This window comes from Falco naumanni, chromosome 1, assembly GCF_017639655.2.
Source record: "Falco naumanni isolate bFalNau1 chromosome 1, bFalNau1.pat, whole genome shotgun sequence".
In the NCBI taxonomy this organism is placed as follows: Eukaryota; Metazoa; Chordata; class Aves; order Falconiformes; family Falconidae; genus Falco; species Falco naumanni.
In genome coordinates this window covers 122,418,025-122,434,861 of record NC_054054.1, presented here as the reverse complement: position 1 = coordinate 122,434,861, position 16,837 = coordinate 122,418,025, and the positions used below count along the sequence as shown (strand labels likewise).

Genomic DNA, 16,837 nt, shown 5'->3' with positions numbered 1-16,837 from the left:
TTTCTCTCCCCTCACCCCACAGTGAGGGATTCAGGCAACAACCATCTCAGAAACAACCCAAGGTGTTGACCTAACTCCTGCTAGGGTCCAAGAAGTCTTTCTACTGATTTCAGCAGGGGCTGGGATCAATCCTTGGGCTGGGCCTCCCAAACGGCTATCCCTGAAGATGTTGAGCATGCTTATTTCCCAGGGGATGCAGCAGAAGCTGAGGTGAAGGACAATCTGGCAGATTTAGGAGTACCAAATATAAAACCAGGGAACCTTCTGTTTCCCTTAGCACACCCAAAAGAGAGGCCTGAGCCAGGACGTTCCCCAGCTGAAGTACTGAGGAACATGTATGGCCCAGGTTTTGGCTACTGCAGGAATTAAGATGCAGCCTCTCTTCCAGCTTCTTGTTGAAAAACATTAGGATGAGCTGCTCATAACCACAGTGTGGGTCCTACAGCGACAGCAGGACAGAAAAGCCCACCAGCAGCTTGGTAAGGGAAGCGATTTGCAAACATGCGCTGTGCTGATCACCGTGTAACATAAACACCCCAAGAGTCTCAAGCACAGGGAGGGAAGTCTTCACATACAAAGCAGACATCCAGCATCTGCAGGGCTGAAAACACCATGGGAGCCAAGAATGGCTGAGTATGGGTGGTGGAGAAAACTGCAGGCTGATAAGAAACAGAAAAAAAAAGGGCTTCATTTGCTGTGTTTAATACTGCTTCTACTTACCTCACAGGCTGTTATTTCCCCTTTGCTATCAGTTGGAAAGGATTTCCAACTTAGTAACTTCTTAGCTGCTTTGCCTCTGCTAAGACAGGAGTGTCTCTGCTAATGCTACTTCAGAAGGCAGTAGGAATGACGCATTTTGCATTGTTAGGCAACACCTAGGTTTAATGTTAGGAAAAACAGTCTCAAGAAAACCCTCCTGACAAGTAAGGTCAATCATTTTGCCCCAGAACACTGGCAACTTGATGGTCTAGGTGGAGTCATTGCTTCAAAACACAGCATATATGAGATGAAAACCAAAAAAAAATTCTGGTTATGGACTCTGCAAAGTTTCCCCACTAGATCTGACATCCTTCACATGACTTTGCTACAGCTTCCAGAAGGAAGAGTGAGCTCAGTACAGCAAGGGTGCACAGACCCAGAGCAAACTATGTGGGAAGACATTTTTTTGGAGGCTCAGCACTGCTAGGTCTGCACCAATGATAAAAATACATCAACAGTCAAGCTCTGAGGAATGTGTGGTGCTATCTTTAGTGAAGATCTGCATTAACTTGTGGTGGCAGGTTAGTACTATCCCTTGACTGTCACTGTCTTCCTGGTGGACACCCCCCAAACTAGGCAGAACAGGCTTCTGGGCAACTAGAAGTGATAGGGCAGATGTTTCTTGGGCTCAGGTAGGATTTGATGTCTTTACTTGCTCCCCAATCCAGAGGAATTTTTTCACTAGCAAATTAGCATTGCTGCCGCTGCTAGCATGCCTGGTGAAAGGTTTGTCCTTAGTAGAGAATTAAAAAAAGGAAAGCTTTATTTAAGATGGGAACAAGAAGAAGAAGAGAACTGCAGGTTTGAATTCAATAAAATAGTCAATGCTTTCCTGGGCTTGCTTTTCAATAAATAGCAAGAGACAGCACAATCAGAGATGATAACTGCAATTCCAGGCTGACAAAGGCAAATGGCCCTTCACCTTTCCTCAGTCCAGCTGTGTCTTGACTGCTATATTCTTCCACAGCCTAATGAAAACCCCATTTGGATCAGTCTTTTTCCAGTGCAGGAAGACCCCCTCTGTTCTGACACAGGTGTTAGCAGATACTCTCAAGCAGCTAGTGGGGAAAAACTTTTTTCAGAAGCCAGTGGGGGACACCTAATTGCTACTGAAAATATGTTCACAGCAGCTGATCAGCTAGTAGACCCAGCTCCATCCCAGAGGCAAACACAATTTATTTGTCATGTTTCAACAATTTTTCTGCTGTTCATACAGTGTACTTAATCACTTGGCAGGCAGGCAAACACACACAGGACTGAAAAGGCAGCTCCATCTTTGACATCCAGCAATCATCCTGTACCTTGTTAAGAGGCAGATTCACTCTCTTATTAACAGGTGAGAGCAGCAAAAAAAAATGGAAATTGGCAACTCAATACAGCAATAATTAAGAAGAAAGGAACAGCCTTGTTTAAAACAAGGACCCTGTTATTATTATATCTTGCAACATGCTCTTCCACTGCGTTTGCACGTATGGCATTTGGACATTGATTTCAGATGAAAAGGTAATTACTCACATGTAAGAACACATAGTCCGCTCCCTCACAAGCAGTTACTCAAACAGGTACCCTGCTACCTGGTGGTGAGAGGCTCTAAGATTTGTCATTCAGCCTCTTCTGTCATCTACTTGGGTGATCTAGGTTCAGGCTCCCTTCAAATCTGAACAGCCAAAATACACCAGGTGAAGAGCTGAAAAAGCCAGCTCCTGTCGCCAACACCCTTTTCCCTAAACTTAGATGCCCAGACAGAAGAGCACCTAGACCCAGGTCATCTCTTTTCAGGGCCTGCAATTCACATCTTGGCCAGGAAGCTGAAGACGCCGCCAGCCTAATTACCTCTGAGTCCTGTGGCTAGCACTCCTAGCTGGCTAGATGCCCAGGAAGGCCCAGAGCCAGCCATTTGGAAATACTAGACACAGGCACTTTGCTTTGTTTGAGCTGGCTGAATCTGGGTCTGGGTTTTCACACACATCCTTCAGCTGTGGACTTTTGGTTGGTTACCATCTCCAAAAGGCTATCCAAGAGCTCTGAAGTGCTACCAGATGCTTGCCACAAAGCAAATCCTGCAGGCTGGCCTAGGGAGACTTTTGTCTCCCTTCAAACTGGAGCCAAAACAAGACTTGAGGCCATAGCAGCAAACACTGTGAAAGGAATTCAAGATCAATAAATTGGCTTCTGGCAAATTCAAACATTTCTATTATCTCTCTAAAGGCTGTAAGAGACAGGAATTATACTAATAAACAGCACTTGACTGAAGCAGTGCCTCAAATGGAGCACAATTACAGACCTTAACCAAATCAACTGACTCTGAATTCATAGACAGAAGGGGCAGGTTTATACATAGGTCCTGGAGTTGAGGAGCTCTACAACTGCTAACTCCTAACTGCAATCCCATCCTCCTAAGTTTGGACCAGCGTTCTCTGGTCTGTCTAAAAAGAAAACGTACTGTTTGCAACCTGAATCAATGCTGATGGAAGTCAGTGGGAGATTTCCCACTGATCTGAGAGTCCTGTAGCAAGCAAGTGCTGCTTTTTGCTTTCTGTGTATCACACCTTAACAGACCTGAGCTCAAAGGAAGAGCTCTCCATTCACATGAAGTATCACTGACACAGTCTCTCCCTATAGACCATTAGAAAGCTTCCATGGAATGGTCTTTGCATTTCAAATTGCATATACAATAGGATTTTTTTCTCTTTTTGAACAGTGTTTCCTCTTTTTAGAGTTAAAAGCTTGTTGCCTTTTGTTCTTGTTTACACTGAAGGAAAATAAAAATTAAAAGCAGATCATTTAGAAAATGTCAAACAAAATGCCCCAAGCTCCTGGTATCAAGGGATTTTATGTATCAATTTAAATTAATTGCATCCAGTTGATCTCAATTAAAGGCTGGAGGGTTGGCAGTTTCTTCGTCCCCATTTGACTCAACATACATAAACAGCTGGATCAGGTCAGCACCTTACCACAGCTCCTGCCACTTCATCCCACTGCTTAGCACTACCTTTACCTCTTCAGGTGTCTGCCTTTGGGCTCCAGAAAGCTACAATACAGGAGTGGGCACTTGGGAGGGGAAGCAAAAGTGAAAACAGGAGATATAACATGTCACAAGGATAAATCTCCTCTTCCTCTGAAATCACACTGTGAATACAAAGACAGCATAATAATGAACCAGCTCAGTACCTGCCTTTGTGCAAGTACGACCCTCTGGGTGGAATAAAAAAGATGCATTCCCTTTTAAAATATCTACTAGTGCCATCACAACAGACGTATCCTGCTGCTGCCTGAGAATTTGACTACACCTGAGAATTAAACAGACATGCAAAAGGTATACTGGGATGAAAATCAGATTAGACAGGCAACTACCATTTGTGCCGTTGGGAGCTGCCCATAAACTTCACTACATCACCAGGAATTCACACTCAGTAAGGTCTGGGAGATGCAAGGATAGCTTGTACGTTTTCAGTATGTGCTTCCTTGGGAACGGGGAACAATTTCATCAACAGTGATAACCCTGAATCCACCCGGGCCTCAGGTCTCTGTTTCATCAGATTGAAAACTCCAACTTTCTGCCACAGCAGAGGATCTTTGCCAGTGCAGTCTGCTCACAGCCTTTCCCCAGTCTCTAACTGACATCTAGCGAAGAGTTGCTAAACTGCACCTGAAAGACCTGGAGGTTGTAGATGGAACGATCCCGCGGAGGGCTGCTGTGCAGAGGAGCTGTGGGATGAGCATGGGGTGTACGACAATGTGCACTGTTTCCCGTCCCCTCCCCACCACAACAGCTCATCTGCCCCGTAGGCAGGTGGGGAAGAACCTGGTTCTGCTCAGAGGCTACAGAAATACTGCCTTGGCCCAATTAAAGTGGGCAAACACAGCTAATGGACTCGGCTGCAATGGTGCTGCCCACTGTAGGGACCATACAGGGTGGCTGGTGGTGTCCTCAAGTCCTACCTAGGCGTTATCAGCAAGGCTTCCACCACAGCACTGCCAGATCAACTCTCTGAACAGGAAGGGTCACCCTCTTCCCCCTTCCTGTCCCAGAGGCACAAACCTAGAACTCAGACAGGAAACTCATCGGCTGCTATCAGGATTAGCAACTGCAACTCCCACCGTCAGGCTCTCCTGGAGGACAGGTGGCAGGAGAGGTGCAGTCTGCGGCCATCTCACAGTTTGTCTTCAAGCACTCTCCACAGCACATCTCTGAGTGACAGCAGATGTGAAATCCTTGAGGAATGAAGACCCAACAACCATGCTGCCTGCCTTCAAAGAGTGTCAGAACCAGCCCCCAATGTCTGCACAGCAATGGGGAACATTTAGTGTTTGCAGAGAGCCTGCTTTCCATTTTATAGCCTCCATCATCTACTGCAAAACGGAGTTTAGTTTATGATCTCTATTAAGGTAACCAAGCAACAGCATGGTGGTATCTATGTCAACAGTTACAATAAAAATAAAGTTTTAGGAACAAGCAGAGTGATGGTGGTGTCAGCCTGCCACAGCCCAGGTACTAAAACCAGCCTGCCATTTTCATCAAGCAAAAAGAGCCAATAAGCTCAGACAACTCTTCCTTACGAAGAAAGTTTATGATCAAATTCTGTCCTCCTGTTTGCAGTCATGGAGTGCTCCTTCTGTCTTGTGACAGACATCGTCTGCACTGAGGTGAAGGAATGTCTCTGTACTTTCTGTATGAACAGTGGAAACCATTTTGTATAATAACACCATGAAGTGTAACACCGGCATGCTTATCACAAGTCTTTCCTCAATGCATGAGTATTGTTCTCACACTTCACATGGGAAGGTAGAACGCCTTCTCTATTGATTTCAGGGTCACTTGCAGTCTCGTAACAGCATTGACATGCAATCCATATCTGAACACACAATGCTAACTTTAATCTTAAGAATTTACATGGGTGGAGATGATTAAAACCAAAGTAAAACGAAGGAGAGACAAAGATGTTTAAAGGAAAACTTAACATTGCCCTGCTTGTTAGACTGAGCGGACACTACCAAATCAGAGGATACAAATGAAGACCTTCAATGGTTTGAAAATATGCAATACCCACCAGCCAAAATACTATCAAGGTTACCAAAGGTGCATTGCTTCTGCTTCCCAACAGCTGTCGTGTCCCTGTTTATTTTCTGCAGAAGGTCTCTTGAGGACTTATTCACCTACAAAGTTTGACTGATTTAATTAGATACAAACCAGTGTTCTCTGCTTGTGTGGTGCCAGTGAGCTTGTATGTGGTATCTCCCTTCACAGCCACGCAAATACTGAGGCTTGCAAGAGGAACGCTATCCAAGTCCTAAATACTCTCGCGCTAGACGACAGGCCACCTTGTGTTAAATGCAGCTTAAACGAGCATGGAAGGCTTGCTAGCAGTCATGATTATAGGAAGGGTCAATAGGCCAAGTAAAAAAACAGCGTTTGCAATGACCCAACTCCACATCCCTCCAGGGGCTTCCTCAGCCCGCTAACACAAGACAAGATTAGCACTTCTCTTACCTGGTAATAGTAATCAACGTACTGTGGCTCGTAGTGTCGAGGCCCAGAGTTTTCAGGAGACAGGACATCTTTTAGTAACTCTTCACAGCCTGGCAAAGAGAAACAAGAGCAAATGGTCAGGCTAAGAGTTTGTATCCCCACAGATTGCATGGACAATGGAAGAAGAAACACAGGTTTCTAGCTAATCTGTATGCACAAACCCTTGAAAGCTAGCTCTGGAATATGTTTAAATAACTGTAACAAAGTCCTGCCTTCAGAGTTCTGCACAGCACATATTCAGCATGTGGCATGTACACAAGTGCAATCACGCTAATGCTGACTCTCAGCATGGATATGCTACATTGCAATGAAAGCTGAATACTGCTTGGCAAACTATCCTGTGGGATAGAAACCCACCCTTGACCAACCCAAAACTCTGAAGTCAAACGCTGGATTTGCAGGCTTGGCATAAGGCAGTTGCTATTGCACATTAGTGTCGGTGGAGCTGCTTCTGATTTTCTCTGGTCTAAGCTACAAAGGGGCCATACCTAAATGTCACAAATTCCCCTTCAAAAAGAGCTGGGTCCCAGAGCATACAGTGTTTGGCAAGCAAACATCTATGCACCACAACTGGAGATTTTCAGCTTCTGTGTTTGCTTTTGTTAACAAGCACATTAACAGCTGGAAAAATCAATGTCTGTGTTTCCCTCAGTCCTCTCATCTGAAAACCTGAGACAAATATAGAAACACTGAAATCACCAAATGCCTCATTCCCCATTAATTACCAATGACCGCACTTGGCATCTTGAGCTGCAGAAGGCACTAGTATCAGGCCAGGTTATTTTAGAATAACCAGCTTACAGCCTTGGGCCTAAACTGTATGAAACCTTCTCAGCATGTGTTGTACACTATCCTACTTGGAAGCTGCAACTATCCAGCTCTATTTCTTTCTTCTTTCCCATAACTAGTGCAATACATTTGGCTGTGACATTACACCACTGATACAAGGCAGGTAAACCAGGAGAAACAGTGTGAATGCACAGGTTTATACTGTTAGCTGATCTTATCTCTTGTTTTTAAAATAAATTTATAACACCTGTAGGGGTGAAGTTACCTTGTGGTTATGGAAGGGAGCCCCTTACAAAGGAAAGGAGTACTTAAAAGAACAGCCTAATATGGTGAATCAATACGCTCTCCCTGTCTCACACACATGCGTATGTCAGAGGCAGTACATGGTGAATGAAGCAACTATTACAATCTCAGGAGTGTCACATGGACAACAGGCAGCAGGACTTTTTTTCCCTTTTCCAGCTTCTACAGCAAAGCGAGATTCTCAAGTGGCACAGAACAGAGAATAAATTAAGCTATTAATTGCATACTTCTGTGCATTGTTTGCTTTGCTGGAGAAGTCAGTGGGCAAGTATGGTGTGTTAGGGTCACTTCCTAAAGTGGAGTTCACCTGGGAATAACAATTCAAAAAAATAATTTGCTGGCTGATAGAGGCAAGGTGTTAAACTTGTTCGCCGAGAGAAGGCATCTTTCTACATAACTCGCCCTGCCTGTGACTCTCACATTTCCCACCCAGCCACAATCCTTTTCTTTCTCTTGGTTTTATCATTGTGTCAGAGCCTGTGCTAGACTGAGGTCATTCTCTAGTCCTCTTACAGAGCAGAATTCAATCTACTGTTTGTACCTTTTGACGTTAATAACCAAAGCTTATTACTCAAACTGCATTATGCCAGCACCCACTGTGACAGTCTTTACACGTATGAACTGCTTACTTTGCTAAAAGGCTTTGCATGATAAGGAGTACCTACTCACTAAAATGAGTTATTTCCAGCAAAAAAGAAAACAAATGCCAAGTGCTATACAGCAACGGATGCAGAGTAGTGTAATGAAGGAGACCTGTTTACACAGTTCTAAAAATTCCCAACAATGATATCTTCAGCCATAATTTCAAGCCTTGTTTTCCTAATTCAGTGGTACTAACAACAGTGCTTCTAGCTAAAGACCTCTAACAGTCAATCTTCATGTAAGCCTATTTGGTGAGAAATTATCACCTTCCCCAATTTTTTTCTTTGGTGGGGAAAAGTCACAAAGGCTGTGGGTCTTCAAAGAAGAATTTAACTGCCCAAAACAAGGGCAGTCAGAAACCTTTCTGCCTTGCCTTCTTTTGAAATGCCAGCAAGACTGATCTGTTAGAGTTGGAGTCACGAATGGTTCCTACATCTCCAGGGTCTGAAATCTAGCATTTGGCTGCAAGGTCTTGTGTCCCCTCTTTGCTGTTCAATTTTTACCTAAGATTATTCCTGCTTATATTCTTTAACTTTCCTTATTCATTAAGGCATAGCCCTTCATGACAGCCCCTGGACATTTAAATTCAAGCCTGTCATTTATTCAGTAAAAACACTGGGGAGAAAAGCATTGTCTCCTTTGTACCTAACCTACTCGGGGCAGCCCTTAGATCTTCATGAAAACAACCTGGCACAGGCTTTTATGTTCTGATCCAGAACCACAGAAGCTTATCAAGCATTTGACCCATTTCCAGAACATCACCAGGCATTTAATCCAATTTGTTTACCTAGCTGCACAGCTCAAAATGGCAAATGAAGCCAAATTTTGTGTTTATTGAAGTCATAGACCAAGTTCCCATTGGCACTGACAGACTCGGGATGTAGTTTCATCTGAGACTATCTCCTCCTGCAGAAGTGACTTTTTGGTAGGAAGATGTTTGAATGTGCAGCAACCAGAGGTTTGTCTAGCATGCAAACTGGCATGACAGCCTGGAAGTCTTCACCCTGCAGGGAAGATCTGCATGTTATTATACTCCATAAAAAGGGAAGGAGAGAAGGAAATGCTGAGAAGCCATTTTCCTCTAAGATTACTAAAACACATCATTGCTACCTTGTGGACATCTGAACCTGTTCCAACATCCATCACATCAATGGAAAGACAGCCACTGGCTTCAAGAATCTTAGGATTGTGCCACTGGTTTTAGTTCTGTTAAGAACTGTTCGAAGAGTAAATTCTCTATCGCTTTTTTTCCCTGTGAAGACACAAATCAGACTCTCATACCTCTGGGGGACTGTGATGCTGGTCTTTTCTTTGGGCCATCCCTTATCACCAGGAAGGTGGGGTTTGGCACACTGCTGGAAAATGCAGCAGCTTTCTTGGTGCTTTTCTGCAACAGGGCTAATATATCTCACCTTTCGCTCCCCTTATCTAAATGATAATTTGGATTTTCCAAGTACTCCATGAGTACATGAGGGGAATAATATAAAGAGGGACACTGGAAGGTCTCAAATACTCATATGTCTGTTTATTACCAGAATATATGTTGGCTTGCAGCCTGGGAAATGCCAGTGAGCTAAATTAGCATATCACAGTTCAGACAGAAAATAACGAAAAATCAAAGTTTACTCTGGCAAATCTTAGTATGGAAATATGAAGGTACCAAACAACAATTTGTACAGGGAGCAGTCTAGTCTGGCACACAGGGTATTCTCTGCTACCAGTACGCCTCTTGAGAAGAAACATTCTTGCCTAGGCTTGCAGAACTGCCATGATGGATATTTCAAGCTGTGCAGCAGTATGCACCCAAGGCTAGAATCTGTCCATAAATAACCCATTGCAAATAAGCAAAGGAATACTTCCTGGCTACTTTAAGGACCTTCTGCACTATGATGTCCCATTATTGCTATAACTTCATTTTCCAGGAAATGGTAAAACCAAAAGCTACTTACATGGCTGATTAGAGTTATTTCATTTGGATGTCTACTTTTATCATAAGATATTAATGTGCTCAATGTTCCCTCTTCCCTTGCTAGGGTTGGAAAAATTTCCTCATCTACATTTTTGGGCAGCACTTGCCAAGGAGACTTAGCTGCACTGCAATCATTGTGAGGCAGCAGATAGAAGCGAAGAGCTAACCCAGGAATTGTTTCAAGTCCTTGTCTATTTACTGCTGCAGTTCTGCAAAATTTAAAAAAAAAAAAGAAAAAGAAAAAGAAAAAAAAAATCTTCCTTTTTGGAGGAACGCTCTGCTAAAAGGCTGTACATTATATAAATCACCATGCAGGGTAACACAGATCAGAACAATCTTATATCTGGAGAAAGAACTTAACTATGAGATTATGAAATGAGAGTGGCCAGAAGCTGCTGAATTCTCTTCTCCGGCTGAAGACATCTGATGAGCCAGCACCGAGGCAGTTAGTTTGTGCCACTCAGAAGACCGACACATCGATGTGTACGAGTACTTACTTGACAAAACGCTAAATCACTCTCTAGTCTGGTCTGTCAAAATTATCCGAGTTAAAACCTATTTATCCTAATATTAAAAATGCATAAGTAAACACGGTTCATTCGGCCAGAACTGGGTTAGGAAGTACCATATGAACTTGGAATTATTTGCATTTTGCAGGACAAAGTAAAGTAAAATGACAAGTGACCTGTCCCTGGTCAGAAGTCTGCTGCAGAAGAAGAATTCTAAGTGGCACCAAAATCAGTGGGTCATGTATTTCTTCTCTTTGTGAAAAGAGCCAGCTAAAATACTTCCTTTCTTGAAAATACCTGCCTAAGACTCGTAAACTCTCAAAACGGTGCTGGCTGTCCAGAGGCAGGACAGGATCACCTTTAGTCCTCAGCAAAGACAATGAAAGTGTTTTACGAAAAAGTTACTGAAGGAGAAGACATGAACCTTTAACTTGTTTCAATTCACTCATGATGCCAGACATGACTTATCTTATGAGATCATTTTACAAATTTACCTTCAGTTACATTTTTAAAAAATTGGTTGTCACACCCTAACAAACCCTGAATTTGCAGACAGACATTCTGGCCACATACAAACACAACTGTATCAAAGCTATTTCCTGCAAATGCTCCAAGGAGGAGATTTAACCCCTACTGCATCAGGCAATTTTCACAGGCAATTAAGCAATTTTAATACTATAGGAAATCAAACCTAGGTACCTAATTGAATGTAGTTGGTTCCTGGCACTTTTCCTAAGAGTAATAGCTTTTTACTTTTATCTACCCTTGGATCATTAATGGTGTATTAGACTCATTTATGGTTTCAGGCTGTATTTAGTAAAATCTAGTCGAGTCTTAGAAAACTCTGAAGTACTTTTAAGTGTAACCAACTTCAGTTCATTAAACAGCTAGAGTGTAATTTACAACAGGAGAGCTCAGCTCTTCACATTTACGTGACAGTCCTTGTCCTTGGAACCATCCCAAGTACCACTCCTATCAGTAAGTTATTCTTGCAAGAATGGATAGATTCATCCACTTATCTCCAGTTATGTTGTACTGTGAAGTCTGAGATCTATAGGTACGAGCCTAAATGGATATATCAAGACTCTTGAGCTTTTCTGCAATGCTTTACTGAAATTCCTGTGCTAGTGCAGCTGCCCTGGTCTTAGGTATTGGTATATATTGCAAATATTGGTGTCCAGATAACTTGTCACAATCTGAGCTACCAGAACAGCCAACTTCCCTTTTTCAACATTTCTTTAAAGGTCTGGGCAAATCTGTATTCTTGGAATTTTCATCAAAATTGCTAGGAATTCATGGAGAAACATATCTACTTTTTTAACTTTTATCTGCTCACATGAAGACTGCTTCTAGAAGCTTTCCAGCCAGCTACAGTTATTAGATGCCTAAAGATCCAGGGAAGCACAGAGATGGATTTTTGAAGGCACACAATGGTCTGTGTCATTATTTTGAAGATTCAAAGTTTGCTATTGCTACAGGTGGGGAAGCATATAAATTCACAGCCATGCTTCTTCCAAACCATTAATAAATATGAAAGAGCTCCTGTAACTTTCCATTTTCAAATATTGTAACAGAGCATAACTTAAATGTCCTTAAGCTTCTACAAGATGAGGAAAAGACCCTCTTGCTCCAGGAGAAAAACAGGCTGTGTGATTTCATCTGAAAACCCAGTAATTCTTCTAGAGCACAAAGATTCGCTGTTGCAGAAATGCTCTGTGCTAACATGGCTCAGTCTCCCCATTATGAAAGCCATTACCCTCCAATCAGTACACAGTGGTCAGTGGTGTTTTCACGGTTAAAATAATCTATAAAGTCAGAATACATTTGCCTTTATCTTTTAATTCTGTATTAATTTTTATCTGCTGTACCCTCTCATCTCTGTGGGCTGCAACACCAAGGTCACTAGGGGGAGCTCATCCTTTATTTGTCAGGATTTGGGTTTTTTTAGTGGAATATCAAACCAGAGAGGCTATCGGAAAGACAACAGAAATCTTAAAATAGAAGGAACAGGTCAGACTTAATTAGAGCCTGCTAAACATACCAGGAGCCTGGTCCTGCAAACATGTCTGGCTGTGGAACCTACCAGCCTGCACAGCCCATTAGAAGTAACAGTTCCACTCAAACCTTTAAGTATTACAACTGGCAGAAAATATTTATTGGATTAGTACGATAAATTCAGCACAGCAAAACCAGTTATTGGCTCTACTGAGCAAACAGTAATGGATCCCACGCTGACCCTGCTGAAATCAATGGGAATTCAGCCTTTGAGTGATGTTCTGGCTGCTCTCAAAGTCTCTAAGCAGTGCCACTTAGGCTATACTGGTTTTTGACACAGCTGCTAGGTAAGAGGGTACAGGTGTTATTTCATGGCAATTGCTCTCCAGACACAGTTATTAGAAATAAAGCCAAAGCCATGCAGTGAGTAGATAGAGAGGGCAGCTTCAGCAGGACTAAAACCTTCATATTCTGGCATTCCAATTAAATTGCTGCAAAGCTTTAAGTTTGATGGCAAGCCTGTCCCTGGTTCTGGCAGAGCCTAATTGCTTGGGGAAAGCAGCAGGGGCTCAGCACAGATGCTGAGGCAAAGTCTTTTAATCCACAAAGGACCAGCAAAAAGCAGCAGAGCTTTCCATAAACAGAAAGCACCCTGCCTGTCTAGTATTCCACCCCAGAGACACAGTGGGAATGAGTTCCTCCAGCACACTTTTCCCCTCTAGCATAGATACCTCTGCTTGAAAAAGTCCCCTTTATCACTTCCAAAGGTGCCAGCTGTTAGTAAGACTCCTCAGCACATCCTTCTCCACAGTTCCTGCTACTCAGCAGTTGAAGAAGATTAATTGTCTTTTCCACCCGATAGTCCCAGCAGCTGGTGTGCAGGTACATGACTCATGTGTCATGAGGTTTATCCAGCTCAGAAGCACTAAGGAGGAGGCAAGGCTTGATGTCCACTTACAAAGGAACACAACACTTCATTTGTACCATGCAAGAGTGAACAATGCCCTGGTTTATGGAGGACAGAGGCCAAGCCAGAGATTTTAGATCCAGGGTTTAGAGTTTCTCCTTCCAGCAAGAGCTGCAACCAACCAGTTACAGAGCAGACACTGAACACTAATGTTTGGGATTTTTTCAGGTTCTAAAATTTAGGGGTTTGCTAAGATCCATACCTGGATCTGAAATGTTCAAATCAATGTCATCAGAGGTCAGTTCTTTACCACTGAGATTTGAATCTTTTGTTCTAGATGCTTCAAACCTCATGGTTTAAACAAATTCAAGGCACTGAACTACAAAAAAACCCACCACCTTGGCACTACATCATCTCTGTGCGGCAAAAAATTTCTTCCGCATACTATAAAGGCAAGCATCTATGAGACAAATTAATCTGAAGTCTCATAAATAAATAAGGCAAGGCATTAGGATAGTAAAGCTTGAATTCAAATATTTGGCTTCCAGTGCTAAGAATAACTCAGCTTCATATGCCATTACTGAAAAAAACCCACTGGATTTATAGTAGGATCTCATTTTGCTCTATTAATCTGATTGCTCCAAGTAATTGCAATAGGCTGAGATGTCAAAGTATCGTATTTATAATCTGTTGCTGCCAAGACAAATTACTTTCATTTGATAACAAGCCTGCTGCTACCCCTGGAATGTGACTGCACTGAAGTGAGAAGTAACAACATGGTGGAGGCTTTCCATTGTGAAAGGTAGACATACCTGTTCTGAACTTTCATGTGACCCAATTTAATTTTTAAGAAAAATATGGCTGGTAGCTAAAGACCAATAAAGCTTCCATGCTGTGAGATGAGCAATAGAATCAGCTTTTCTAAAGAAATGCTGTGAAAGCATGCATAATAACGTCTTATCAGAAACAGATACAACTGCTCCTGCGATTATACATGCTTGGCACTGACACTGTGTAAGTGTCGACAATGCTAATGATGTGCTGAGAGCTCTAGGTGATGCTGCAGAATTGGATGTTTTCGCTGTAACTGTTCACATATACATACAAATAACCATCAAGCATATGATTTGGACCCTACCTATAATATACTCCACATAAGGGCTTTAAGCTATTCATAAACTTGGAGTACAAGGTATTTCAAAAAAGTTTGATTCGGTCACATCTTTGCAGGACTAGACCTTAGGATATGAATACATCAAACAGTTCCCACAAGGTGAGCAAGGATGAAAGCTCCCAAGGCATCATCACCCCCCAATGTGTCAATAAGCACATGCTGCACATCACAGTAAAGGAAATGCAGCTGCCCACTCCTTCACTGAGGGTACTGCCCACTACGAACAATGTAGAGAGCACAGTTATTAGAGATGTTCTTCCGGGTCACATCTACCCTTTCCTGATGCATTTGTGCACATCTTTAGACTGTGAATTACAGAGGACTACCAGGTGACTTACAGAGCTTGTGTCTTAACCCAGAATCCAGTTTGCTACAGCATTTCCTGGACAAGGAAAACCTCTAGTACAGACTTAAGTGTCCACACACTAATGTATTAACTTTCCTTCTGAGCTTTCTATTGCCTTCTTTTTAAACACATCAGTGCCACCTTGGAAGGTGTCTCCATGAACATGGACTAAGAACAGCTTCTCACTGTTTTATTTTACATAATTATACACTGTCCTCGGCTGCCATAAGCTTTAATGAAAATTGCTGTGGTGTTATGTTCTTGCATCGTTATGGCTTCGTAATAATCTCATTGTAGCAGACTCTCCAGAGACTTCTGGAATCACACTATGATCACTTTGACATTCATCCTATCTCTGAAGTGAAGCCTCTGGGCTGTGACAGTACTCTGGCACTTTACTAGGACATACTACGTGTCTGGAAAAGGACAGGCTGGATTATTTTGCTATGAGAAGCTAGAAAACTAATCAGCAGAAAAACAGCTAAAGTCCCTTTTCACTGTTTGCTTCACTGCCCTTTGGCTAAGCTATAAAGCATAATAATGTCTATGTTTTCTGTCAAGGACTGTGTTTCCTTGCAAAGGAGATTGTTTGATCCACCTGGTTTCTACCTTCAGAGCTTGCATGGCCAACCTGTAATTAACACTTTTCATTCCAACACATTCCCCAAGTACTTTGAAAACATGAATTAACTATACCTTGCAGACATCTCAAGAGTATAATAGGCTTAAATTTCCTAGTAGAGAAACTAAAGCCCAAGGGCTTTCTAACTTCCTTGGGTAAATCAACAGCAAAACCAGATGAGAACCTGGAAGTACCAGACTTGGGTACTGCCTGCTAACCACAAAGCTACTCTTTTGCTACTTTTGTCTTTAAAACACATCACCTCTGTTCTGAAAAACTAACAGTAAACCAATACACACACATCTGCAGATGCAGGAACACCAGCACTGCTCACCACTGATAAACAAGACGCACAAAAAGGAAAAATATACTTGTTCTGTTCCCAGGGTTATCCTACTGTCACTACAAATAACCAGTCAAAAGAGAGGATTTCTTTGCTGATTACATTTTCTGCAGCCAGAGAAACATTAGTGGAACTGAAGTGGATTATTTTTAAGAAATATGCACATACCTTTGATAGCAAAAACACCATGACAGAAGTCCTTAAAATTGATTCTTCCCAAATCATTTGGGTCCAAGCACTTTGCCAGTTTTTCCACCTAGAAGAAAAGATCATAAAATACGTGTTGAGCTTGGTGCATCATCTGTTGCTCAGTTGGTTTATATCTTCTACAGAAGACCCCAAGTGGAAGAATACCTGTAACATTCACTTGAATCAGCCAATAGATCGATCTGCAAGGAGAAATTAGGTCTTATAGTTAGATTATTTGGTACTAAGGCACATGCTCTTACCAAAACTTCTGCAGCTGGGACATGCTAATACCCTCCTATGTAGATCTCAAGAGCTTAAGCTCTTATTAATAAGGGATGAAGCTGTGACCCAGCCTTTCATCTTAGAGCAGGGTGCTAACAGAATCTCCCTCCCTTGGAGCTCTTGCTGTATATGCAGCTCATAAGAACTTAAAACCTTTCTGGTCTCCGTGCCTCTTATCAAAAGTTATCAGGGAAGGAGAAAGATCAGACAAAGATGTACACAACCCACAGTAACCTCATTCCCTGAAGAATACAGACTCTAAGAGAGAAAATTCATTGGGCACTTGGGATCACACAAAACCTCCTTGCCGCAGCAGAGAATGTAAGCTTTGTACAGGAAAATGGAAGTATATTAACAGCACAGAAAGATTCTTGCGATAAGACACAGAACAGTTCTTTTCTGTACAGTATGCAAACAAGCAATGTACTTACTGCTTATAATCTCAGCTTCACAGTTTAGCTTTTCTGATCACTACTCA

General features: G+C 42.4%; 1 protein-coding gene across 2 annotated transcripts in view; it reads right to left on the bottom strand.

Moving 5' to 3' along the window:
• Positions 1–16,837, bottom strand: part of RAB11FIP4 (RAB11 family interacting protein 4) — a 130,307-nt gene that overhangs the window by 70,509 nt on the left and 42,961 nt on the right. For both annotated transcript variants that reach the window (XM_040581902.1, XM_040581903.1), the window contains exons 2-3: positions 16,057–16,144; positions 6,251–6,339 (exon numbers count right to left, since the gene is read on the bottom strand). In XM_040581902.1, the coding sequence (XP_040437836.1) occupies positions 6,251–6,339; positions 16,057–16,144 (177 nt within the window). The remainder of the gene's footprint in view (positions 1–6,250; positions 6,340–16,056; positions 16,145–16,837) is intronic.